At 39.7% G+C, this 26,175-nt stretch overlaps 1 protein-coding gene across 3 annotated transcripts in view; it reads right to left on the bottom strand.

The window, feature by feature from the left end:
• The window catches only part of LOC121959502 (poly [ADP-ribose] polymerase tankyrase-1), a 114,678-nt gene extending 89,047 nt beyond the window's left edge, over positions 1–25,631 (bottom strand). The window contains exons 1-4 of one of the 3 annotated variants that reach the window (XM_042508835.2): positions 25,094–25,631; positions 23,422–23,537; positions 19,569–19,677; positions 11,756–11,851 (exon numbers count right to left, since the gene is read on the bottom strand). In XM_042508835.2, the coding sequence (XP_042364769.1) occupies positions 11,756–11,851; positions 19,569–19,677; positions 23,422–23,537; positions 25,094–25,589 (817 nt within the window). In that variant the 5' untranslated portion in view covers positions 25,590–25,631. Of the gene's footprint in view, positions 1–11,755; positions 11,852–11,948; positions 12,492–19,568; positions 19,678–23,421; positions 23,538–25,093 lie in introns of those variants that run through there. The other 2 variants (XM_088070874.1, XM_088070875.1) reach the window with 2 other exon arrangements.
• Between the last annotated feature and the right edge of the window lie 544 nt (positions 25,632–26,175).

The raw sequence follows: 26,175 nt of genomic DNA, 5'->3' as shown, positions 1-26,175 counted from the left end.
CAGCAGGGGGCAAAGGGACAAAGAGTATAGATGACGTGTCAAAGGCAGAGATCGACGCCAAGGCTGATGTGCGGATGAGGGGTGGATGGAGTACATGCTGTACTTGCAAGCTCATTAAACAACGTCGTAATTGATGAGTGAAGACAGAAAGTGGTGGAGAGACGAGGGGAGAAAGGAAAGAATCGTCAAGGGCAGAAACAACTTGATGAAAGTGTCCTAATCACTGCTTTCCGCCCGCAGGAAGATCAATCACTAACGACAGGAAGACGGATGTAAAGAAAAATCCTCCTGGTGATCCCTTTGTTTCCTAAGTTAGCTCTTCTGGGGCTTTTCACATCATTACTGTGTATTTCTCTCCATTACTTATATGCAGTCTGATATTTGGGATAACTCTGGCTTTTGATAAAACTTTCAAGTTGGCATAGAAACCTCAGCAGTTAGCCTAACTTAACATAAAGGCAAAAGGCTGGGGGAAAGAGCAAGCCCAGCTCTGTCCAAAGTAGAATGTCCCAATCATGTTATTGTTTTGTTGTTTTTGTGCCTCCAATCCTGAACCAAGTCATTTAATACTGAGTATCTCCCGATAATGAGTCGTGAGCCAATACTTCTGTTTTCCTAGATATTACAGGTGCACAGTGCACACTTTAAGTAGGCTTCTTTTAAGTTATTAAGAACAATCCATTGAATATTCTGTGCTAGGCAATGTATAAGCCATTTTATTATGATTTTTATTCATTTCACAAAATAAAGTATAAAATGACAAACCCTCTCTTTAATCTTTTTGGCCTGTCTCAAGTAAATGTCTATGCCCCTTTAAGAGAGAACCAGTGTTTGTTGCTTTGGTGCTTGAGTTTTCATTTTTGTTGTCTTCACATCTTTGGGGCAAATTATGCTTCATTAGCACATAAGCCATGTTGGCTTTTTACATGCAGAGAAATAGGAAATAGGATTAATTGGATTGTATTCACGAGAAGTACAGATGTTGCACATGTCCCTTATACATTTAAATACTTATGCCATTAAACTGTGAATGAAAAGTAATTTCTTTTTTTGCGTTGCTGGAGAAAAAAACTGAATGAACATTTCCTGACAATGAATATATTTAAGTTGAGGACATCCCTCACTGCAAAGGCAAAAAAAAAAAAAAAAAAGAGAGAGCATTTTTACTGCATCAATTTAAAGAAATTCCAAAGTAAACGTCCCATATTTGGACCATGAAATAGCTCCATTTCTGAATACTTGATGTCTGTAAAACTAATCCGATGTTTTCTTTTGAAACATCACAAAGGGAGTTTTTAAATAAAACAGGTCCCGGATGTGTTTATTTTCCTCCAGTTTTTTTTTTTTTTGTTTGTTTTAAACCAAACTAAAAAATAAAATAAATACATGCATTCATTTAAACCTTCAGTGTTTTTTCGTATCCAGAAATGCAGCAAATACGCTTGATTAAAAGAAAAAATGGACGTCCCTATTTTCTAAACATTGGTTACAGGCGTGCACACGCGTCTGAATGGCGGGGTCTTTGTCCGAGAATTTCATCGACTTTCTGAAACCGACAACCTGACATTTACACCCACTTGACATTGTGATTGGCTGCCTGTGCAGGGCTGAGAAAAAGCCAGTTTGTTCTAATTTTCATTCATTACTCAACTTCATGTGCCACTTTTTTTCGTCTACAACAAAGTGCAGCACTCTGAGTGTTTTCCAGGATTGACTGTAAATGTGCCCCAATATCTTCCTATTTCAATGATTACCACCCTCTCTGTATCATCACCACTCAGTCCTTGAGTGATGCTGTTAAGAACAACTTAAACACTTCTCTTTTCTTTTTACAATTTACCATTAACCTGTTATTTGTCAATTGTGGCCAAAGTGGCCAAGTTACATTTATATCTCACTTTAATCCCACTGTATCCTGTTTCCAAAGAAATTATATGAAATACTTTCTCTAGCAAAACACTAAATGAGCATGTTGTGCATGATTGATAATATATGCTACTCACAATCTACATTCTCTCATGTACTTTGTGATAAAAAGCAGTGGTTGTACTGAAAATGACTTTGCTTGATCACAAAATGCAAATTTGTCTACCAGTTCCCAACACTGACGCAGGACTATAAATCAGATCTGAACACACCAGCTTTGCTCAAACATCTGATAAATGCTGTGTACTGTGGACCGGCCGAATTCAGCTCCAGGAGCCAGTGACCATTTGTGATAGGCTAATCTCATAGCAAATCTGTGCTTGACGTCCTTTGCAGCCCGATAAGGGACACTATAATTAACTTGAAACTCTCTTGGCTTTGTCACTACAAAGACACAACAGAGTAATGAGCAGATTTTAGCTCCAGGTTTTGTTTCCAGCTTAAAAAGAGTTTGCATTTCCATCAGACTTAATTGCTTACTAGTGTGCTACTTATACTGCAACAGCAGATTCTGACAGGTAATACTGTACATAATAATTTAGATAAATGTGTGAGACATGAAGAGATTACTTGAATGGATTGTATCAACAGACTGTGATGTTTGTTTAAGCCATTTCTTTTCACTTGTAAATGGTCGTTAAGTAAAAAGAAGATATAAAACGGCCAGAAAACAACGTTAAGAGTACACACATTGTAACGTTACGATAGCAGCAGTACAGACATTACCATGGGGGCAATGACACAGTAGAAACATGTTCTGCTTGTGGATCATCCTAATAAATCATGCTTGGGTGGGGACAAAAAGTGAACAAGACAGTGCTGTCTTCTCCCAACTTTATGAAGCGCTCCGGGGTACTTTAACTGTAAGTGTTTGTGCAAAGCATTATAACTGCTGTGATAAACTTTTTCCAATTTGTGGGCGAGGTTTTTCAGCTGCACTTCGTAGCTTGTGGTACAGCTTACTTCAATGCAACACACTGACACAAATTTTGAAAACTGACTTATTGGAGAATCGGCCCAGTCCTACTAGCTAATAGCACTTCCTCTAACATTAGCCCCTTATACAATGCCTGATCCAGACAGAAATGTTGCGCCATTATTCTGCTTTACCATTCTATGTAAAAGGTACGTTCATGGAATTGACGACATAGTTGTCTCACCCAGCAGTGGAAGTAGGACAGTGTTTCGCACAGAATGACAGCGTATGTGTGGCACACACTGTCAATCTGTGCAAAGCACGGTTTTGTTTTTGTTTTGGGTTTTTTTTTTTTTTTGCATCTTTTAAATGCATGTGTCCATTTGTATCATTCTGTGTCTTCTCTCTAAAATTGGAGGTTTTTGCAGGTCCATGAGCATAGCATAGACGGAGCTCTGAAATAACTCTTTATACCTCTGCAGCAGTTTGTCACTCACAGGGTGAATAATTGATCTGCCAGTCCATTCACAGCTGATCAGATCACATCAATGGATGAGAGGAGGAGCTGTTTGTAAGTAAAAGCAAACTTTTAGACCCAGTAGAATATACGGTTAGGTTTCACTTTCAATGCGCCAGACCTTCTGCTGTTCCGTCTGTGTTTCAAGTGCACTATAAATAACCAAATGATATAAACAGTATATTGTAATGGTGCTCTTAATCAACTGTTCAACTTCAAACATCTATTTGTCTCAGCAAATGCTGTAATTGTGGCAGCCCACCACAAATAAATGAATATGTGGGAAACAAACTGGGGCGACAATGACATTCAAGAGCTCTTCACCCTCCAAGCAGAGGACGAGATCAGCAGCCATACAACAGGGATGGTAAATGATTGCTATCGCCATGTTATAACATTGTTATTTAGAAACGGCTGCTGATGCATATGTCTTGCATCACACTAGAGGCCGATGCTGTTGTGTCACATGTCACACACGTAAAGCCTCTTGCTTCTTGACGACTGCATGCTGACTAAAATCACACACTGGAGCAGCATGATGCCGGTGTTGTTTGTTTCTGTATAAAAATGCAAAGGCGGCATAATGAAGGGTCTTAGTAGCGGCCCTATAGTGCAATCACTGGGTAAAAAGGGGCTAATGTTGAGAGGCAAACAGCGTAGGCCTTAGTCATCAAATTTTACAGTTGTGCATGTGAGTCTGCCCCCTGCTGCAGTGTGAATAGCTGTGTCTCATTACTTGTGATAGACTAAACTGCAGAGTTCCCAGGATGTGCTTGTAAAAAGACGTATCTGGGGACCGTCTGAAGGAGAGCAATAAGTCCTGACAATCAACGCCGCCCTTGCCTGTCCTGGCGTACGCTCGCCCCGATCAGGAAAACAAACCATATGACGAAAATCTTAATTAAAATGCAGAGTGAGGGCTGTCTGGAGCTGCTTTAAAAAACAAATGTTCTCTGTCTTTCCATTTCACATCTCGAGCTAACAGGGAAAGGAGTCTATCATTTCTGAGAGCACTTTGTTGGATGTGGCAGAGCAGTAGAGCTAATTTATGGGTCAATATAAACTTCCATCACCACAGACTGAAGCTGAAAGCTGTGCCGACCTGCGGCACAGATGAGGAATAGAGCTGAACCTCTAAATCATAGACACAGAACATGTAGGAACAGGAGAGAAACGGCTCATGCAGGTTGTCACTGTTGAAGATTATACCGAGGCTACACATATACAAACACATCATCACGTATGTTCACATTTAAACTACTGAATGTTTTTCCCTGGAAAGAGTATTAAAAGGTTCAGTTTCCGCTTTTACCAACACCTGACCACAATAAAACTGTCTTTAAGAGCATTGCGTTACATGCATCACTGCCAGTGCCAACGGTAATTACAACGGTGGAATCACTCCGGGGTGGCACTGGGTGAAAAGACAATGTAACAGAACGATAGTTTAGGTAATTAGCGCTGGCCATTAAAAGCATAATTCTCACTTCTAACAAGATGCGGTAAATTTGTCAGATCTGAACCACAGAGAGAATACAAAACAACCACTGCGGCAGGAACGGGCTGATGATGGAAAGGAGAGTCAGAGTGCCGGTGTTATGGATCAACTGGTTCCTCTGTTAACTGCTCATTTTCACCTGAATGCTTTGGTGGACGCCTGAGGAGACAGCAGATGTTGAAAATGGAAGATAACATTGAGCTGTCCTTGTAAATGTCTTATTGTTGTCTTTTTCATTACAATTTGAAAAAAACAAACCCATCTGCTACTTTTGGAGATTTGGATTTGAGTGAAACAATTAGCATCAGTGACATTTTGCATGTTTTAAGCTTATAGATGGATTACTGACTTTAAACAACCAAAAGGACACACAAAATGAACTACAAAAAAGCCAAAAAAAAACACAGAAGATGCTGACAACTACAAAGAGTCAGAAAGCAACAACAATAAAAGGCAAAACCACCACAAAGTCTGTATATCTTGCCCCAATAGGACAGGTGGTGGGGCCTCTCTAATGTCTGTGCCCAGGGGCCTATTGTCTCATTATCTGTCTATGTTCAAGCACTGTATCTGTGTTCATCATCTGGAGACTTTCTTACAGGCCTTCATAACAGGAGACATTTGACATGCCATAACAGGAAAAAGCACAGCTATAATAAATGAACTTAATTAAGGCTGCATTCCACTTAGCTGATTCACTTATAGCACTTATTGGTATTATGCATGCTGGCCCATCGGCTTAATGAATCACCTAAATGGAACAGAGCCATCATTAATGTTATTGATTACACCTGTGCTTTCCCCACTGTTAAAAGTTAAAATGTCTTTTTAAAAAAAAGCTGAAATTGGAGCCCCTAATTTATGTAAATTAAAACATGTTTTAATCCCAAATCCCCTTTTTCCATTACAGAGGTTTAAGATTCTTAGATTAGGGCAGATGGGGTGTTATAAATCTGCTTAAAATATATTTCCATTTTAAAAATAAATCAAGGTTCAGTAGGTCACTGGAGAGGTACGACCTTTGTCTCATTTTGAGCCAGGGAAAAACCTGCTTATGAATCACTGTAATGTGTTAGGGCAGCTGCTGCATACTGAGGCTTATTTCAGCAAAACTAAATTACCTTAAATTGTAGATTACTTCCTAGATTAGTTTTTTCTGTAAAACTGTATGTGATTGGTCAGGGGTTTGACCAGGAGAGCAATATAGGGGTTCTCAAAGTCCGACTCTTTAGGCCAGACATCAGAAAAACTGAGACAACTACACTGCTTTTCTTCAGCCTATATTTTTTCACACTTTGGCAAAGTGGCTTCATTAAAGTATGCAAAGTAAACTATAAGTAAAGCTCCCATTTATAATGTAAACATCAATATAAAGAAGGTTATCAGTGGATTCATTTACTATTGAAGAAAACTTGTGCTCTTATAGTTGTGATTATAATAGACACATTTTGGAGTCATAAGAATCATTTTTTCCATATTGTATAGGGCTGACATTTAATACTTTTAAGGTACTGACCAAAATACCCCAGTACCAAGTAGTATCAAAACTTTGTCAGAAAAACGATAACTGCAGTCAGTCCTTTTTGTATCAAGATCTGGGAAAATTACCATTTGCATTGTTCAGTTTAATCTGAGATGCAATGATTAGTCTATTCATCAATTGGCTGATCAAAAGAAAATTGATTTGCAAACTTTCTTAAAGATCGATTCATCATTTCAGTATTTTTTCAAGCTAAAATGACATACACTTGCTTGTTACAGGTTGTTAAATGTGAAAAGTTGCCATTTTATTTTACAGTTTGTGATGATATATGAAGAGTCTTCAGGTTTTGGACTGCTATGTGGACTAAATTGATTTGAAGACTTTACTTTGGGCTCTCAGAAATTGTGATGAGCATTTTTTAATTTGGGGTAGACTTTTTTTTAGACTAAGCAATTAACTATGGAAATAATTAGCAGATTTATCAAAAATGAAAATAATCATTAGTTGCAGCCCTAGATTAAATGCTGCATGTGACTGGCCCCTACCACAGCAGCTACAATCCAGTCTATGGTGTGGTGAAGTCGGGCACTCTGTATTTGATGGAGTTGGCAGTTAAGTATTCTGAGATACTACCAAAGGGGATGCAGAGATGGCTGTACTGCATGCCTGTGGCATTTGGTGGCATTTTAACCAAGCAGCAACCTCTGGGGCTGAAAAGTTCCAAAAACTGCAGTTGCTACCTATATTTATACAGTTTATGCATTTTACGTAACAGAATGCTTCCATTCACATGATGGGTTTTGCATGAGAGAAAAAAAGGTATCAAATGAAAGACTCTGATGGTATCCTTATGATAGTAAGGATGCTAGTGTCGCAATCTTAATCTACATTATTAGTCCATTTTTAAACATAGTTTAAAACATGAAATTAAAATTGATCAGGCTACATCTTTTTGGAGTTGAAGACTGAGTTGACAAGTCTCACAGCCTGGGGAATGAAGACGCTCTGTTGGGATTTCTAAATACCCCCATCTACCATGATATCGTGATACCATCCATGCCTACTCAGAAAGTCACACTGAATCTAAAAATATGTACACCACGTCTGTGCGTTCAGATTTTGACTCTTTCCTTCTGTGCCCACGACTTCAAATCACCACCCTCCCCCTGGAGACCTGCCCCTCACAGTTTGAGAACCTCTGGCCTAAAATATATATCAACTATATATCAATTAAAATAATATATAACACTAGCTAAGCTGCTAAAAAATGTGTTCCTTTGATTAACAGATTCTGCTCACATCTTTGTTTCAGCATTAGATAGACTAAAAATGTTTTCATCTTTGATGTCAATTAACAAACAAAACAAAACTGCACTGAGCACACTCCAATTTGTAAGCAAGACTGTGTTTTAGTCTGTCTCATTCAATTTGTTGTTTACAATATTAGCTGCATTGAGTTATTACATACCACACACACATGCATGCGCGCGCGCGCACACGCGCACACACACACACACACACACACACACACACACACACACACACACACACACACACACACACACAGAAAGATTAAATTAAGTCTGCAATGAATGGTAAATATTTTCTATCACATACAGACGATCAATTCCTCCTCTGCTAAATCTAGTTTTACTGTTCATAAATCGCATATCCATGACAGCTACGTTGTAAAACTTGTATAACAGATGATCCTGAGACGGGGTGAAAGGGCTAACTGCAAAATATGCGGCAATGTTCAATAATTCTGGCGCCGAATGGCCTCATTTGAATTCTAGCTGGTGAGGACAATGATTTTTCACAAGAGGCGGCTGCGGTGAAAATCCTCCCCATGTTTCAAGAGTGCACAACCCCTTGCTGTGGTATCTCAAGGTTTATCTAATTTACCACAGAGGGAATTGATGGGGATTGGTGATGTAACCCTGTGTAAACAGAGAAAGCGGTGCTGCGAAAACTGATTTATAGCCCGTAAATACAAACACAGAGACACAGAAAGAGATTTAACTTTAAAATTCCCTTTGCTCATCTACTACTGCAAACAAAAACAAGACTAATTTAGTTCGATAAGAACTGCGTCTTTCAACCTTCCACATCTGAAGAAAAAGTTAGATAAGGACAACTCGTCAGCCAACACGTGCAATATAGCGCAAAGAAGTTCATCAAAAGTGTGCAGATGAGAAGTGCTTATTTGTAAAGAGGAAAGACTTAAAACATAAAAAAACCTGCAAAAGATGTCTAAGGAGAAACTGAAAACAAATATACTGAAAATTATTTATTTAAAAGTCATATATTTTTAATTAGTTCCTCATTTAAAAGCAGTAACTGTGTCCCAGCGGTTCCTGTAGCACTGAATAGGTGTAATGAGTCCTGCCGCCTTTAAGGGCTTGTAACAATGAAAGAACCAGTAATTAGTCTGAGTTTCTCTGCAAAGTTTTAGTGCTCCACATTGGCCACTAAAGCTATCCAATGAGTTTGAGATTTTTTATTCCTGTAAGGATGTAAAAGCCTCTTTCTGCAGTTTTATTTTAGGGAAATGCTGAACATTTTGGTGGAAAAAATTGAGAAATTGATAACTTTGAGAGCAAGCTATCAGATTTTAGTGACCTTCATACCTTCTTGAAATTCCTCTGTTGTAAATGGTATATGGCAGTATTAAACAAATTACAAAATCACAAAATGTAAAGTCAATATTCTTACAGATGTGTTCCTTATAGAACAGAGAAATAAAACCCACACACCTTCTGAATTCACATGTCTCTTTTAAGACAAGGTTAACTGCCACTGCCACTCACAGTAAAACACTCTAAATTCAAAGTTGACATAAACAATCACAAGCTCTGGTTTGGCCGCAATGAACCCTTAAAGAAGTATTTTACCCGAAGAGGGTTCTCACATAAAACTAGGCTGTGTATGCAAAAAAGATGCAAATACTTTTGAAATTGGCGCTACATGACCAGAAAAAAAAAGAAGAGGAAAAGCTTTCGCTTCTTTTCAAAAGGTAGAAAACATGCAACTACCTGAAAGTGCTGTACCGTACCAAACCAAAAACTGCTCCCACTGGTGGGTGACTTAAGTCGTTCATTCGACACAATGCTGGCCAGCTAGTAACAATCTTGTTTTACAGTTAAACAGTGAGCTAAAACATGTTTCTGAAAACATCGGAGGTGAGTAAGAGGCAATACAGTAAAAGAATCTTGGTTTACATTGATCAGCGCTGCTTTGTTTTACTGTTAAATACACTTTTTTCAGCCGCTGTTTTCACTGCGCAGGAAGTAGTGTGGTGCCTACTAACTGTTCACAAACTCTGTCTGTTTCAGCTAAACAGGGCTTTAAATTTTTTTATTTTTTTTTAATCTAGGCACTGGTTTGATGGAGGGAGTTTTACCACGGCTCATCTACACATATTACCTACGTTGCTTTGCTGCAAAGCTCGTTGAAAATTGGCTATGCATTCGGCTCACAAAATGCGCAAAAAAAGGAATATTTTTACACGTTTTTCTTAAAAAACATAGAAAATTAAACCACAGGCCTTATCAAATCAAAGTTTTTCTTTCACCAATCTAAGAGTAGATTAATTGCCATGTTAACTCAGTAAAACACACTTCATTCAAAATCTACAGGAACAAAATAAAAGCCATTATGGTTATTCTTGTTAGTCATTTACTTAGTCCATTGGCAACAAACACTTACTTTGGTTTGGTCACAATAAAATCTTAATTCATGTGTTAGATTTGATAATATGCCATTTTCCTCTGCAGTCTTTTGCCAGCTGTTCAAATCCTGTAACGTCATCCCCACCACTCACCATCAGCTCAGCTGCTTGTTGCACCGGACTGACCTCTGGTGGCACAATAAGTGCACTAAATACAATTTAACTTTACTACAGTCTCTCCAGCATGAGGTCAATAGAAAGATTAGCGCCCGTCAGGATTTCTAAATATTCCGGTATACTGTAATACCGTGATACTGCCCAAGCCTCTCAAGTACTCAAGTAACAGTGCTATTCTAAACCTGGTATGACAATTATGATAAAGACTCTTAACTGCCTCCCAATGAGGCAACAGAAGTGTATAGTAGATGGTATAGGAGGTGTGTTTTCTTACAGTCTCAAACTGCATTTAAATCTATTTTCAATTTTTCACTGTTTGCAGCAAACAGATGTGTTGTATTAAAGGAAGAAATGCTCAGTAAAGGTCTGCCGTGTCATTGTTTTGGTTATTCTGCTATATTTTAACAAGATATGACAGGAAGGAAAAGGAAGAGAGGAAAAGAGGAAGAGAAAAAGAGATAAGAATGAAAGAAAGAAAGAAAGAAAGAAAGAAAGAAAGAAAGAAAGAAAGAAAGAAAGAAAGGCAAGCTAACAAAAATCCTCCACAGATAGCGAGTTTATCGAATGGCTGATCAATGAGTGCAGCCTCAGCCAAAAGGGAAAAAAATGAGAACAGAAAAGAAAGCAGCTACACAAACACCTCTGACCCCTGATTATAGCCTTGGGAAGCGGCATAGAGCCAAACGAAGAAAATGTGACTTAGTGGCCAATGTGTGCACAGCCTTGGACACAAAATGTGAATAACACGCGCAGTGAGCGGCACAGCCTTGCAAAAAAGGAGGGTGACAGATTGACAGGAACAAGAGGTGATACTGCCTGCAGCCTTGGACAAAATGAAATGAACTCTGGTTGACAGTTATGTTCACATTAAGATAAAAGTGCGTATGTGGCATCCTTCGAGGAAAAGACAGCAAACAAGACACTAAAAACAGGAAAGACTTGAGCAAACGCATGCAATCTGCAACAGAATATGAGCCACAGATAGTAATAGAAGCACGATAAGAGACAATCTAAGAGACAAGCGACACAACAACACATAACAGCTGGAGTTCATCTTCACACAGCTCACACTGCCTTCCCATTCATTACTATTTTACTGACTTTATTACTGATTTTGAAAGAATATATTGCTTTTAATTGTTTCTTTGTTGACATGAATATATATAGATAGATATATAGATATATAGATAGATAGATAGACAGATAGATAGACACTCAGCACATTATAAATACTTATAATTTTTAAATATTTACATACCAGCACTAATTATTTTTATTATTACTGTATTTCTATTTAATATCTTTACATACTTTGTGCTTGAACTTACTTGTACTTTATTTCATTCTGTATACATGGTATCAGAGTGACTGTAACAAACTGAATCTGATTCTGATGAATAAATGTATGTACTTTGTGTAAAATGATTTTTTTTTTGTTTTGTTTTGTGAAATGTTTTGGCAAAAACATCTTTGTTCATACAAGTGAAGCTACTTGTATTATATTTGAATTGTAAGACATGTGACATGTACTGAGATTTGACAGAGAGACAGACAAACAGGACACTGACCTGTGAGCACGGCCTTGGCGGAGGGTTCAGCCAGGTCCAGGGCGGACTTGCCGTCGGTGTTGCGGATGTTGGGGTCGGCTCCATGCTGCAGTAACACTGTACAACAACAGGGCAGACACAGACAGTAGCTGAGCTCCTGAACTGACATGCAAACTCCCCGACACACACCTCCCCCTAGTCCTCCTCCTCCTACTGCTGCTCCTCCTCCTGCTGCTGCCGCCGAACCACATCCTGCTCCATAAACTGCTCTTCCCGGACCTCCTCCTTTTTCTCCAACTTGCTCCTCTGCTGTCCCTCCTGCTCCTCCACCTCTGTCTGTGTCTCCTGATGCACGTCCTGCTTCACATCCTCCTCCTTCTCCAGCTGCTCCACCTCTGTTGCTAGCGCTGCTCTCTCGGCTGCCCCTGGCTGCCCCTGCCCTGCGAGCCATGCTGCTGATGTAAACAGACATGCCACAACAAGAGCAGCGAGAGCTACACTACACCACACTGCCAGATAAACAGCGGACCTTACAGAGCGACTATGTGAGCAGCTAGAAAACACATCGCACCTCCACGGAGGAGCGGCGGGAGGCTGTGGTTAAGCTGAGAAAATACATAAAAATGAGTGAGGATGGGAGAGACGAGCGGCTACAGCTAATCGAGGCAGCAGCAGCAGCAGCAGCAGCAGCGACGAGGCGGGCAGGCAGTGCGAGTGGAGAGACTCTCGCCTCTCCGACTGACTGAGCGATGCAGCGGAGAGCAAGATGAGGGAGGAGAGGAGCTGGGAGGCTGGGGTGGGAGGCTGGGGTGGGAGGGGAGATGAGATGAGAGTCAGACAGGATGGGAGAAGTAGAGGACGAAAAGAGGGGAGGAAGAGCAAAACAAAACATGAGTGTTTGTTTGTGTGATGGAGAGTAGAGGAGAGGAGAGGAGATAAGAGGAGAGGAAGGGAAGAGAAGGGAAAGGAAATGAAAGGAAAGGAAGAGAGGAGAGGAGAGGAGAGGAGAGGAGAGGAGAGGAAAGGAGAGGAGAGGAGAGGAGAGGAGAAACAAGGGGAGGAGATGGAAAGGAAATGAGATGAAAGCAAAGGAGAGGAGAGGAGAGGAGAGGATAAACAATGGGAGGAGATGGAAAGGAAGTGAGAAGAAACAAAGGGAGGAGATGGAAAGGAAAGGAGAGGAGAGGAGAAACAAGGGGAGGAGATGGAAAGGAAAGGAGGAGAGGAGAGGAGAAACAATTGGAGGGGATGAAAAGGAAAGGAGGAGAGGAGAGGAGAAACAAGGGGAGGGGATGGAAAGTAAAGTAAAGGAAAGGAAAGGAGGAGAGGAGAAGAGAGGGCAGAGTATTGCGACTACTGGACAGGTATGAGCTGAATAACAAACTCTGTCTGCGCTCATTTTTTTTTTGTAAATTAGCTCTTTTGAGGGCACTAATGTCAACACTCTCACTGCCTGCCTCTCTATCTCACTTCCCACTATTGTGATTGCCGAGCCGTTCTCGGTGCACATGCCCTTTGACTTGTGAACATCTCAAACTACTCTGCTCAAAGCTGGCAGAGAGAAGGGGAGAAGAGGAGGGAGATAACCAGACCTGCATGAAATGTGTGTGTGTGTGTGTGTGTGTGTGTGTGTGTGTGTGTGTGTGTGTGTGTGTGTGTGTGTGTGTCTGTACGTGCACTGTGCATGTGCATGCAGCCCTGACGCAGACCTTAGTCACCCACTCACCCCTCAACAAAAATATGATTTAGCTCTGCACCAATCCTATATACACACGAGCGAGCACACACACAAACACAGATACTGCTACCCTACAGTAAGAGAATAGAGAGCCCATAGTGAGAGAAATGACACAGCAACACACACACACACACACACATAAACAGGTAAGAGCATTGACTGTAACAATGTTTGTGATTCATCTGAATTTGACAACTTGTGTGATTTTACTTTTGTCTCTTATGTGCGCGACTTGGCGTTAATACCTGCAAAAGCCCTCTCGGACTACCTAAATCCCCTTTTTGGACAAGATTGGTAAAATTTGTAATAGTTTTTTGATGACTTTCTGCAACATCTATGTCTAATCATTAAGGCCTACCACACTAAAAGACTTTGTTTGCTCCTTCCTGTTTGGTTCTGGTGAGCGCGCACAGATGGGTTGTTGACAATGTTCACAGCATTGAATTTTACTATTTCCATGATCCAAGTTTTTTGAGTTTTACGAGTTTTATGACCAACTTACACCAAACTATCAAGATCATGGAAGCGCGAACTGAAGTAAAACTCATGATTTTACTCCGATGTTAGAAATTTGCAGTGAAATCACTTCAAAAGGTTTTAAAAGGTTTTTGGTGTATAACTTGTACAAAACTGTACTGAACTCAGACGCATCCAGACTGTCTCAGCCTGTATCATTTGAAGTGTGGTGTTCAAATGGGAAAACTGAATTTGGAAGAATTAAAGCAGCAGACAACAACGGTGAACTAGCCGGCAGGTGCGATGTTGTGCAGTCTTTGCAGTTGCTTCACAGGAAAAGCCTCTCTGCGAATGTGGCTTTTAGTTGGTCCAAATTTACATTTAGACATTTTTTGTGGCATTGTGCCAAATTTACACAAGCAAACATTTAGGCAAAGAGCTTCAGGCATCTATTTGGGCAAAAGTCAAACCTCCACCCTTCATTTGAAAGACAAGGAACTCCTTTTCCTGTGTAGAACAGTAAAAACTGAGAAAGCTTGCAGGAAATGTGTGAAACTGGCAGGTCTCTACAACAAATGTAGTGCTGAGACTATTAGTCGATCAATAGAATTTATCCAAGAAAAATGCCAAACATTGATTGTTTTAAGCCTCTCAAATGTCAGGATTTAACTGCTTCTCTGATTTATATCATTGTAGTTTCAATATCTTTGACTTCTGGGCTTTTGGTTATCCAAAACAAGCTATTCTGAAGACCTCATTTAACAGAATTTGATGTGCAATTTTTATTATTTCCTGACATTTCATTGAAAATTTTTCAACATGTTAGTATCTTACCATGATTTCATAAATGCAACTGTTTTAACATGCCACACAACAGACAGTTGATTTAAAAACCCTGTAAGGGCATCTCATAATTCAAATCAATCTAAAAAATAGTTAACAACGGCCCCTTCAAATTCAAAAGCAGGGGTTCAAGGCTTTCAGGGGACCGATATTAATCAAGTCTACTCATAAAACACTTGTCAAAAGCAGTGATTACAAAGTGCTTTAAAACCAGACAACATTGACATTTGCATTAACATCTCATTAAAGAGGAAATAGACAACTTTTCCCTCTCTAGTGTCTCCAAGTGGTATTATCGTTGGGGCCGCTGTCAAAAAGACAACCAGATAGCTTTCTGTTTTCCTCAGAGCTTTGCAGGGTGTCCTTATCTTTTGCCAGGTAGATTTTCCTCATTTACTTCTGTTATTCCACAATTATTTCTGCTAATCAGGGGATAGTAACTGCAAAGAATTTATACTGTAGCCGAGGGTTTTCAGTTGAAGGTTATAAAGTAATAACACGGAGGTTAGTCTGGACTAAGACGGCAAACTCCTTTTTGCTTCCCTATTTGTCAACGGCAGCACATTACAATTTTACTGCGTCCATTCTTACCGTTCACTGTAAAAGCTCTACACCCATATATCGTATAACGTCTTACCAGAGGGAACTTAAAATCACTCTGAGCATTTTGCCAAGATGCAACTAAAGAAAATAGCTTACAACACTCTAGTTACTGTTTGATCCTGTTTTGGTTGATGCACTTCCTTTGTGCCATAAATCAAACCTCAATTTTCGTTGGAGATCATACCCAGTTGCAGACAGAACTACATACTCAAAGCAAGGTTTGTAGGGCACCAATCTCAATGCTGATGAAATCAACATTTACTTCATGATGACAAGGGAAAAAAAATCTTATTGATATCAGGAGAAATTTTTAAACAAATGTCATTCAGGAAAATGTGGAGTCTCAGAGTGGCGTGTGATCATACCTGTAACCAGTAAAATGGCACTGCAGAGAACTGAGGATAAGTAAAACCATGTACTGAATTGACATTTATGGAGGCTCAGAGCCAATCGTATGGCTGCTTTGGGATTTCCAAGATCTCCTTATCCCAAGTTTGTTGATGAGATTTTCTCTAGACTTGAGCTTGAAGAGATGCAGGTCTGGTAATGAAAGATTAATTTCTTACTCAAGTTGTCTGAGAAAGAGGACAGAGCATCCATCATGCTGAGTTAAAGTCACAGTCAAATCAGACTTGATTTGAGCTGCCAAATCTCTAACCTGGCAGGATGACAGGCTACCAAAACTCTGTCCAATAAACAAGGCACTAGAGGTCATGTGATTTTTGTTGACATGCCTTGGTTTGCCTGTAACTGTGCAGTTAGGACAGCCAACCAAACACTACTAGAATGACCGCCTTGCGGTTTTACACTTCCTTGCACCAGTCAAGTTGCAGTTACAGTTTTCAGTGAAAACATGACTGCATCCCACACATCAAAGATCAACACAGGTTCAAGGTGGATACAAAAGATTAGTGTCACCAATTCAGTATCTGAACAAATGTCTCCCCCTCTGTTCCTGACTTATGATGTTAAGTAATGGCCAGAAAAAGTGTTTTTGAAGAGCGTTATGATGTCACAAGGAAGCTGACATTTGACCTTTTGGATATGAAATGTCACCTCTTTTTCATTAAATCCTGTTAGACGTGTGTGTCAAATGTTGTCATAATCAGGATATGAATTCTTGAGTTAAGGCTGACGGGACAAAGTTGGACAAATAAATTTAAAAAATCAACAACAACAAAAAAACAGTAATCATTTCCTATAACTCACGTTTACTCAATTGCTGCTAATTTTCCACAGCATAGTGCAAGATGTTTCCTACATCGACTGCTTTTAGGTAATTTCAGCTCACTTAAAATTCAACTGTTATATACATAACACTGACATACACATTTTATCAAGGCAGATGTTTAGTATCCTTTATGTTTTGTCAGTTTCTAACTGTCCTATGGCAAAGCGGGAAAAAAATGCTCCCTTAGTGCTGCAGTCAAGGATGTTCACATAATGATGAAAGTAGTTTTCATCTGTGCCAGAGGGAAGCCGAATATGTTGCTTTAGAGTGGGAGCAGAAGGTGCCAGTTTTTCAAATTATCTCCCAAATTGGTGATGTGACCTGAAAATATTTGCTTTCTGAACTGGTAGTGAGAATCGTATTTATCATTCTCTTGCTCCCCAAAATGTGTCGGACTGTATTTTCGGAAGGTGGAAGCACTCCGGCATGACGGCACTCAGTCATGCTTACTGCAGGGCTTATCAGAGCAGTGTATGACAACAGTTTGAGTTGTCTGTGTCCTTCAAAGACATGAGCCCCAGAATGTCAACGTGACTTTGCTGTAGAGCGCAACTAAACTAAGTGAGGCTTCAGAGTGAGGATGGTGGTGGCAGCAAGCATCACATCCTCTTCATGACCTGCTCCCTCCTAAGTCTGCTGATTGTAACAGCAAAAAGAAAGAAAGATTACTTAAAATCCATTTTACCAGATTCGCCAACTTTAACTGCAAAAACTTGTATTAAACTTGTATTCGCTCTTTTGAGCCTGATGAATGTGACCTTTAACTAAGGAGATGCGCTTTTGTGAGATTTGATCGTAAGGATAGTCAACACCCATAAATTGCTATATAGGGCTGCCTATTCTACTCTATTTTAGGGCAGATTTTATTAATGAAAATGAGAAAGAAGAAAAGCTTAACACAGCAGAGCTTTAAGTCCCGCTATCAGTAATCATCAGACAGAAGCAAATTTAGCAGCGTCAGTAGAGGACCCGAAACAATTAGAAAATATTCTCTCAGCTGCAAACAGCATGCCATTTTAGAAGTGCCGTTAAAGCACCATCTAACTACAGCAAAGCGGTTCATAACTTCAATTGGAGGCCATTAAGATGATGACAGAGTCACAGAGATGGACCAAATTGTTGTTAGACTGTCAGCTGTGATAAAAGAGGATGATCCCAGTCTGCAACCTGCATAAAGACCCTGAGGCAGCCCTGAGACTTTTCCTACCACCAACTGAACTCCACGTCGCCAGACCAATGTGTAAATAAAATCATTAAAAAAAGAAAAGATATTCTCATTTTCATTGGTTTGGCACTATATCTAACCTCCGTATTAAATAATTTAAAGTTCTAGTGTGTAGGATTTAGTGGAACCTAGTGGTGAGCTTGCAGACTGCAACAAATTCAAAATCCACCCATGTGCCAAGTGTGCGAAAAACTACAGTGGACGATTAAGCGGCACCCTTGAAGGGTGAAAATACGGTCACTTCTGATGGGAATGGCCGAAATGTCAAACTTGAGGCTTCAAAATCAAACAAGTGTTTGTCCCCTGTGTAGAGAGACTATCTGTACACGAGGTCTGAAAAACTAGTGACTTTCATTCAAACCTAAGAGCAAATTGCATGAGACAACTGGTGGATCTGCAACTTAAGAACGAATATTTTGTTAGCGTCATTTTTTCCCACCGAGAGGTTGAAATGAAGGCAAGTAAAAACAAACCAGAGAGATTCAGTTTCGCACACACACAGTCATGCTGTTTAATCAAGCATCAAGAATCAGCATGCCATCATATATACTGAATTCTGAGTTCTTCATGCTGTTATGTTAAAGTTAAGTTTCATAACAGCAAGTATGAACAAATGAAGTCAGTGCATTGCCATCGTGCACATACAGACAACTTCTTCTACCTCAATATCAGTGTCATTCATAATCACTGATGAATCAATAACTGGTCTGAGTCCTGACAACAGTGTGTTCAAACTCATCATCGGAGCTCCACAAAGCCCTCTGCTGCTGCTCTACACTTACTCTGCAGCAGCGTAGTGTAGACATAAAAACAACTTTTCCTCCATGTTGCTCTCAGCACTCCAGACTGATGCCGGCAGCAAGGTGACGCCGGCTATCATCGCACTCATTTGTTATTGCTACTCACACTGAGCAATGCTTTTCCATTAAGATCATAAAGATTATCCTACAACTTACTGTTCAGACGGTTTTCATGCCGGGGCTCATCTTGTCTACTTCAGATTTTCCTCAGGGATCAGTAATACAGCCTTTCTATTTTCCAATTCACCTTTAAAGAGCTACTGCTGCCACTAATGTCGTCTCTGCACTGAGCCTGTGGTGCTGTTTCACTTTCAAAATGAAAAAACTACATCGGTGGGAGCTCATATATTGTAAGAAGTCAAAATCAATACTCCTCTGTCCCCTGTGTGGGCTTAAGACTAAGCACAAACACAGTAATTGCAATTTACAGCATATTTGTGGCTTTATGTTTAATGGAAAATAATAGCATACAGTGTGCCGGTGGTTTATTATAGTTTCTAAAATTACTGTGATTACACAGAACTCCAGATTGTGACTGTGGAAGGGCTGAGGACACATTTAAAACAAAAGGTACACAAACACTAGACTTCAAAACCAATACAGAATTTAACATCTATAAATTCAGCACAGCAACACCGCCACAAATAATGAAACATATTTAGCAATGTCAATGAACTACCAGTGACTTTATGGCGCCCAAAGGAACGATGCAACTCTGGGAAGCATAGTGGCAACCAGCTGAATGTTTTCTGTTTCTGCTCACACAGCCAACTCTGTCTTACTCGGTCAACAACAGACACTAAGAAAAAAAAAGCCAAATGCCACCAGATAATTTATTGTAAACAAACTGACGCTTGCTGTGTAATCAGATATCTTGCAAATCAGTTAATACGCACTTGTGTTTGTTTGGCCTTTGCAGTGTGTGTTTGTGTGCTTACCTATACACACATCTATCTTGCCCTTGATGGCAGCTTCATGGAGTGGTGTGTAGTTCCAGTTGTCTCGAGCGTTAGGGTCGGCCCCCTGACACAGCAGCAAGGACACCACCTGAAAACAGCATGCAGAACAGCTGCATTTAGTCTTCATTCTGCAAATAACACATCAAACCCCAGGTGCTTTTTTCCCCATTGTTGTTATCCACTACTCAAGCTGGTGACACTTGTTCGAGCAAATCTGGCATTAGCATTCACAGCCCTGTAAGTTTCACTTGAACTTTTAAAATACTAGTGCAAATACCGCAAAATTATACTTATTTCACTGCCTTAGATTGAAGAATAACCATTTTTTTCACTGAAATCATTTTTTTCATGTAACAGAATCTTTTCTGTGCATCAGTGTTGCTTCCTCAGCCACCCACACATAAATTTCACCTACATGCAGTAGAACGCCTTCCAAAAGCAACATTTCTGATCGCACTTGAAGAAATTGCTTATATCAAGACTTAGAATCAACTTCTGATACTTGCAATGACACATTTTGGTCTGCACTCAAAACAGTATTGAGGTTCAATGCCGAGTCCTAACAACTGTCCGACAAAGTGCCTTTGCCGGTGACATACCGATGTGTCTGTCAATCTCAGACTCCATCTTACCCTCCCTCGCTATGAGTATACATTCAGACTGAAGGCAAAGCATGTACCTCAAATCAGATCTTAAGAGCAGACTGTTCACACTGTTATTTGCCCATGATTGGATCAGATTTGTGTGTCCAGACAGCAACAACTTACCTGCATTGGTTGCTGTGGATACAACTTAGGCATCAGTAACTACGTAGCTACGCTGGTGATGCCACTTTCCAATGCAAAAGCATGAAAAATGGAGGCTGACAACAATGACTGATTTCAACACCGAAAAACTGTTAAATAATTGCAAAAGACACTCAGTTTTGGATATATATTCCTAGATGTATTTTACGTCTCCTTTTTAAGTCTCCAAAAAAAAATGCTGCAGCTCAAGGCAGGATTACAAAGGTTTTTTTGAGGGACACAAGCACTTTAGAGCAGCACACCAGGCAGATTCTGGTCAAAAATAACATGTTCTCATTCCCAAGTCGTCCCAAACTATGACGTTCCGGGATGCCGCTAAGATGATGTAAACAAATGCTCATGGAGGGATGACATCATGGTGGGATGACGCAGACCATTACAGTGATGTAAACAAATGCACATGTGGTGGGATGACGCGGCATGGTCCCTGTGTTCTCACAACAACGCGGACTGTCACGAGGGTTGGGGTTAGGCACCAAAGTCATGGGTGGTTAGGTTTAGACAAAATAGACACATGGTGAGGTGTTGAAAAAAACACACATACACACACACAACTCTGAATGGTTGACGCAGTAAGGATACCTAAAACATCATAGGCTGACTTTGAAGGTCACTGACCCAACGGTCACTGTGTGACAAGTTTGGAGCAAGACTGTGTTGGCTAAAAAAGTCAGTCTTGTTCACATGCAGGTTTTCAAAGATTTTAACTTTAGTTAATGTTATGTCATATATGACATCTTTGACCTCAGAGTTAACTTCCATAGCATCTAATAGTTCACATTTTTCTCATCAGTCTGGTTCAGTGCTTGGTGGTGAGACAAACTTGTGCGTGCAGCTCAGCTGGAAAAGCCCCCAACAGTGTTTCAGTATGCAAAAGACACTCTGAAATACGATTCAAGCAACTAAAGTGTCCTGATTGAGAGGCATCTGTAGAGCACTGACTGGAATCACATTTCAAACCTTCAAATGTGGTTTGGATATGATTCGCAAAATTGACATTTCAGGCGTTTTTTTGCTGTACCGACTTTCTAAAATCAATCTGGATATGCCAAATATATATATATATATATATATATATATATATATATTATACATACATAGACATATATATATATATATATATATATATATATATATATATATATATATATATATATATATATATTTGGGCTGGCACTGTGAACAAGGCTAGAATGATATGCTAAATTACTTCAGGCAGCAACTTGTTCCCAGCTGGAAGAGTTTCATCCTCTATTTTCCGGCAGAGATACTGCAAAATTAGAAAGTGCACTGAGACCCACCCATTACAAAATAACACATAAACTAAAAAAATTAAACCAAGGCAAAGTGCCATTTTCAGAGGTGCACCTGTGTAGTGGCTGAGTGATTGCTTTCAGTTCGGGCCGTGTTTACTCTCATCACTGCGCTAATCATCACTGTGATCGCACAGTTGCATTAGCACGGCACTTCTGACAAGGCTGCAAAGTGCTCTCGAAGAAAACCTCCAAAAGCCTCTAAAATAATTCAGACTGTAAACATTAGATTGATCCCTGTGGTTAATGGCTGGGATGACACAAAGCATTAGCGCATGCCCATCTGTCACAGATATCCCAAAAACAACATCATCATGCATGACCAGAACGTTAACGCAATGACAGTGAATGTTTTCTCAATGTGATCTTTAAGGCTGGCTGTGCACGTTATAGTTTACAGGCAAACAGAGCGGATGTGAGTGTCTGGACAGAATAATCTTCTGCTCTCATAAAAATGATGATTGCAGTTTACTCCTACATCCAATCTGGGTTTTAGCACCACACCAATTCTTGTGCACAAAACTGCCTTCCCATCCTTTTATCACCAGCTATCATTTACATTCTGCTAAAGTATTAACTGTTACACTTTATTCCAAGCAGGATACTGAAATTGTTGCACAGATTTTTCACCTTTGTGCCACCCTTACGGGTATTCCCACTCCGTTATACTGCATTGAAGCAGCTTTGTTTTGCATGCTTGCTTGCCCACAGCAAAGGATACCACAACTGCACTTGTTTAGTTATGAGTTAGGAAAGTTTCAAATAAGTTAAAAATAAGTTCAAATAAGTAATAATAACTTTCTGAAAACAGCAAAAGCAATGGAGACCAACTGTACGGCAAAAATTGTTCCATATTTCATTTTGTGAAAATACTTTTTTTCTGAATTACTGCAGAGGCACAAATCTCCAACAACAAATCGGGGGGAAAAAATCCATTTATATAAAGCCAAAGGCTGCAATTTTAGGGTTCAAGCCGACACAGACCGCTAGAAGTTGAAAGGTTTTGATCTGGTTCTGTTCCAATGTGGTCTACAGTAGATTTGAAAAAACAGCAAAATCTCCCTTTGCATGCATTTTCTCAAATACAACAAAGGTTTCAAGATGAATAAGAAAAAAAATACTACTGTGAAAATTAATAAACTCAGCATTATGATACCATGTTGTGTCTCCTGTCATATGGGAGTATTGTTTCCTAGGCAGAAATAGCAATAAGACTGAAAATCAGTTTAACATGACATGCAGGCCCTTGCACTTGTTTCAAACGGTGGCCAAACGGTTGTGGAGAAAGTTCTATTAATGTGCTGAGCTAAGCCCCTTTTAAAACTCATTGGTCAATATCTTCAAAATGCAATGAGATATCATCAAACTTTACACAACTTTTAATAAGCTTGGTCCAAAAGAATGGCAGAAAATGTAGTCAGGCTGACCAGACTGTAAATAAATGGATCTCTGCACCAAGTTTCAGTTAAATTGGATTTACAGCCCAGGAGTTATGACTTTTCAAGGTTGACCTTTAGTTATAGCGCCCCCCTGAGGTCTATTGGAGTCATATTTCTTGGGTAGCATTGCACACAATATCCAATCATTGGTGAAATTTTCATGTGTCTACAATTTACAGTCTCACAGGAAATTGCAAAAACATTTCTGAATAAAAATGATAAACCAGTAACATATTTATACCAGTTCATCAAAGTACTGCTGTATAAATCTCACCTCAGAGTGACCAAATGAGCAGGCGTTGTGAAGCGGGATCAGACCCCCATCATCCCTTGCGTGCACATTCGCCCCTGTCTGAAGCAGGTGGTCCACCACATCTTTCCGCCCAAAACCTGAAAAAACAGAGTTCATCAATTCTGATGTCCTTGTTGCATGTAAGTTTTGTTACTGTTATCTTTTTTTTCTTTCCTTTTTCATAATGTAATTGGCTAATATGGCTGTTTCTATGTCCAGTCTGTTTTAGTTTTGTTTTGTTTTGTTTTGTTTTTTCTTTATATGTGGGTTGTTTGGTTTTGTTGGTTTGTTTTTATGTATTACTTTTTAGTGTTGAAAATAAAATAAAATATTAATAAAACATTTTTTAAAAAGGTGTCTAGATATCCTGAGACTCAGTGACTCATGTTGAGATAATTTGCAGATAAGTAAACAACAGGCTGCTGTATCAATTTTCAACTTGATCCCCTTTCCACGTTAATAATTAATACTTAATTCTAATTAGTCTTTTGGGCTTTTTACTTTTAATACATTTTGTTAGTTTGTTTAGTAAAGCACACGTGGCAGCTGTTTGGATGTGCCATACAGGTGGAGCTTGTTATGTCTTCACCATAAACATGCTGCGGGACTCGACAGAATCTGTTCATTGCTCAAGCTGCTGAGAATTAGGAAGGCATGTGATGGAAAAACAGCTGTGCAGGTTCTTCTTTTATCTTTTTTTTTTCTGCACAGATGAAAGAACTTAAAGAAAAAGTCAAGTTTGGAGCTGAAGAGCTGAAGTGGAGATGCATTTTTAAAAGCCACGTGGACCATGAACAACTGCAGAGAAGATTAAAAATTAAATCTATTGTTGAGATGACTAAGTGTTTTGTATGACTTGCTTGTTGCTAAAATGAAGTACAGCCTTGGGTTAAACTAAAGGCAGTTCCGTTTAAAAGTGCATTTGTTATGTTGCATTCATACATCCAGATAAATCTGAGTTTAAACCACACTGTTTTTGTTTTTTTGTTGCAAGCATGTTTGCAAACCTTTTGAAGCAGTACCCATGTATCCATGTACCCTTGACACAACTGTTAAATTACTGTGCAGCTGCAATGTTTGACTCACAAACTGAAAGACACCCAAGCAGCAGGTCTGCTTCTAAACTGATTATTGTACTACAGTAAAACCACCCTGTGTTGATATTGTTAAAATTATTTTGTTATACTGGTGTCCAGTTTACACTATGAACTTTAATAGCTACAAAAGAGAGATGGGGATTTATCTTTAACAACAGAAATAAAAATAAGATTTTTTCATTATTTATTTTTATTTTGTTATTATCACTATGTTAATGATGAGACCAATGACAAATAAATAGTCCTGTGAAAAAAGTGGGTGCAACAAGGTAAATGTTTTGTTAGATCAATTACTTTTGGAAATTGACTGAGATTGTTTTTTTCTCTGTTGCTGCGTTTCTCATATTGTCTGAGGATATTAGCTCTGTCTGTGACTATCCTGAAAACTGCTGTTGTGGTATGACATGCAGCTAAAGGCTAAAGTCAGATGATTAGCCACTTTGAGTACACTCCCACACCTTAAATGCACCCCTACAGCTGCACAAACAGTCTCAGAAAGGCTTTAAATGCTTTTTGTTGTTGTTTGTCGTTTAAATGCTGTTTTTTGTTATGTTTACCTGCAGCGAAATGCAGGGGTGTCGATTTGCGTCCTGCCATGTCTTTGGCGTTTACGTTCACCGCATCCACGAGTTTCTTCACCCTAGAGACATCCCCGTTTCGACAGGCTTCAAACAGCTCCCTGAACGCCCCGTTTACACCGCCACCGCCGCCGCTGCTGCCACTGCTGCTGCCCGCGTCACCGCTGCCCGAGTCGGGCGTAGATCCGGGGCTGGTCCCGCTACCCTCGGTGGTGGTCGGGGAGCTAGCGCTGCTGCTAGTGCTGCTGCTGCTGGCAGTGAGGGCCAGAGCTGGGGAGGTGCTGGTGGGAGAGGCAGGGGTTGCCTCACCGTCAGCCGTGTTATCCATTGCGGCTCCGCGGGAAAGCGGGGAGGCATCGTCGGTGGGTGCCGGTGGAGAGCCAGGCGGGGTGACGGCGAGAGAGGAGCCGCGGGGCGGGGAGGACAGCAGGGAGTTTGGCTGCTGCTGCTGAGAAGAGCGACGAGGCGTCGCCATTTTCACAACACAACAGTCCCCACTAGCAACAAAAACACTGCTGACAATTTCCTGCCAGGGAAGTCCAACTTCCGGTTGGGTTTACTGGGATTACTGGGCTGTATTTACAAAACTGTTTGACAAAGCAAATATTATGATTACGTCATAATCCTTTAAAAGCAGATTTCTTCAAGATTAAAGACCGAATACCTTGTAAAAAAAAAAAAAAACGAGGATTCCTACGAGTTTACACAAATGTATAATTTATGTTGTTTTTTATTTACCTCTATGAAACGTTTATATTACAAGATATTTGTTATTGTAATTTTAGGCATTGAAAACAAATATTTGGAGAGTTAGCGAAAATGAATGGAGTTTGCACGTTTAGGTCCTGTTTAATTAAATAAATGTTTGAAACATGTTCACAAAAAACACACAAAAAATAAAAACACCCTGTCAAAATATTTAATTACAGTATGTATACATTCAAAGATAATACTACACTGTATGTAAGATTATGAACATTTTAATATGCATTTTTTAGTTTATAGAGCTACACTACAGATATATGAAAGACAAACTATACAACATAGTTTGCAAACAATGA

The sequence above is a fragment of the Plectropomus leopardus genome, chromosome 20 (assembly GCF_026936395.1).
Source record: "Plectropomus leopardus strain MGB_pleo_1.0 chromosome 20, ASM2693639v1, whole genome shotgun sequence".
NCBI classification, from domain to species: Eukaryota; Metazoa; Chordata; class Actinopteri; order Perciformes; family Serranidae; genus Plectropomus; species Plectropomus leopardus.
Note: the sequence above shows the minus strand (reverse complement) of the source record. Positions and strands in the feature narration are given on the sequence as shown.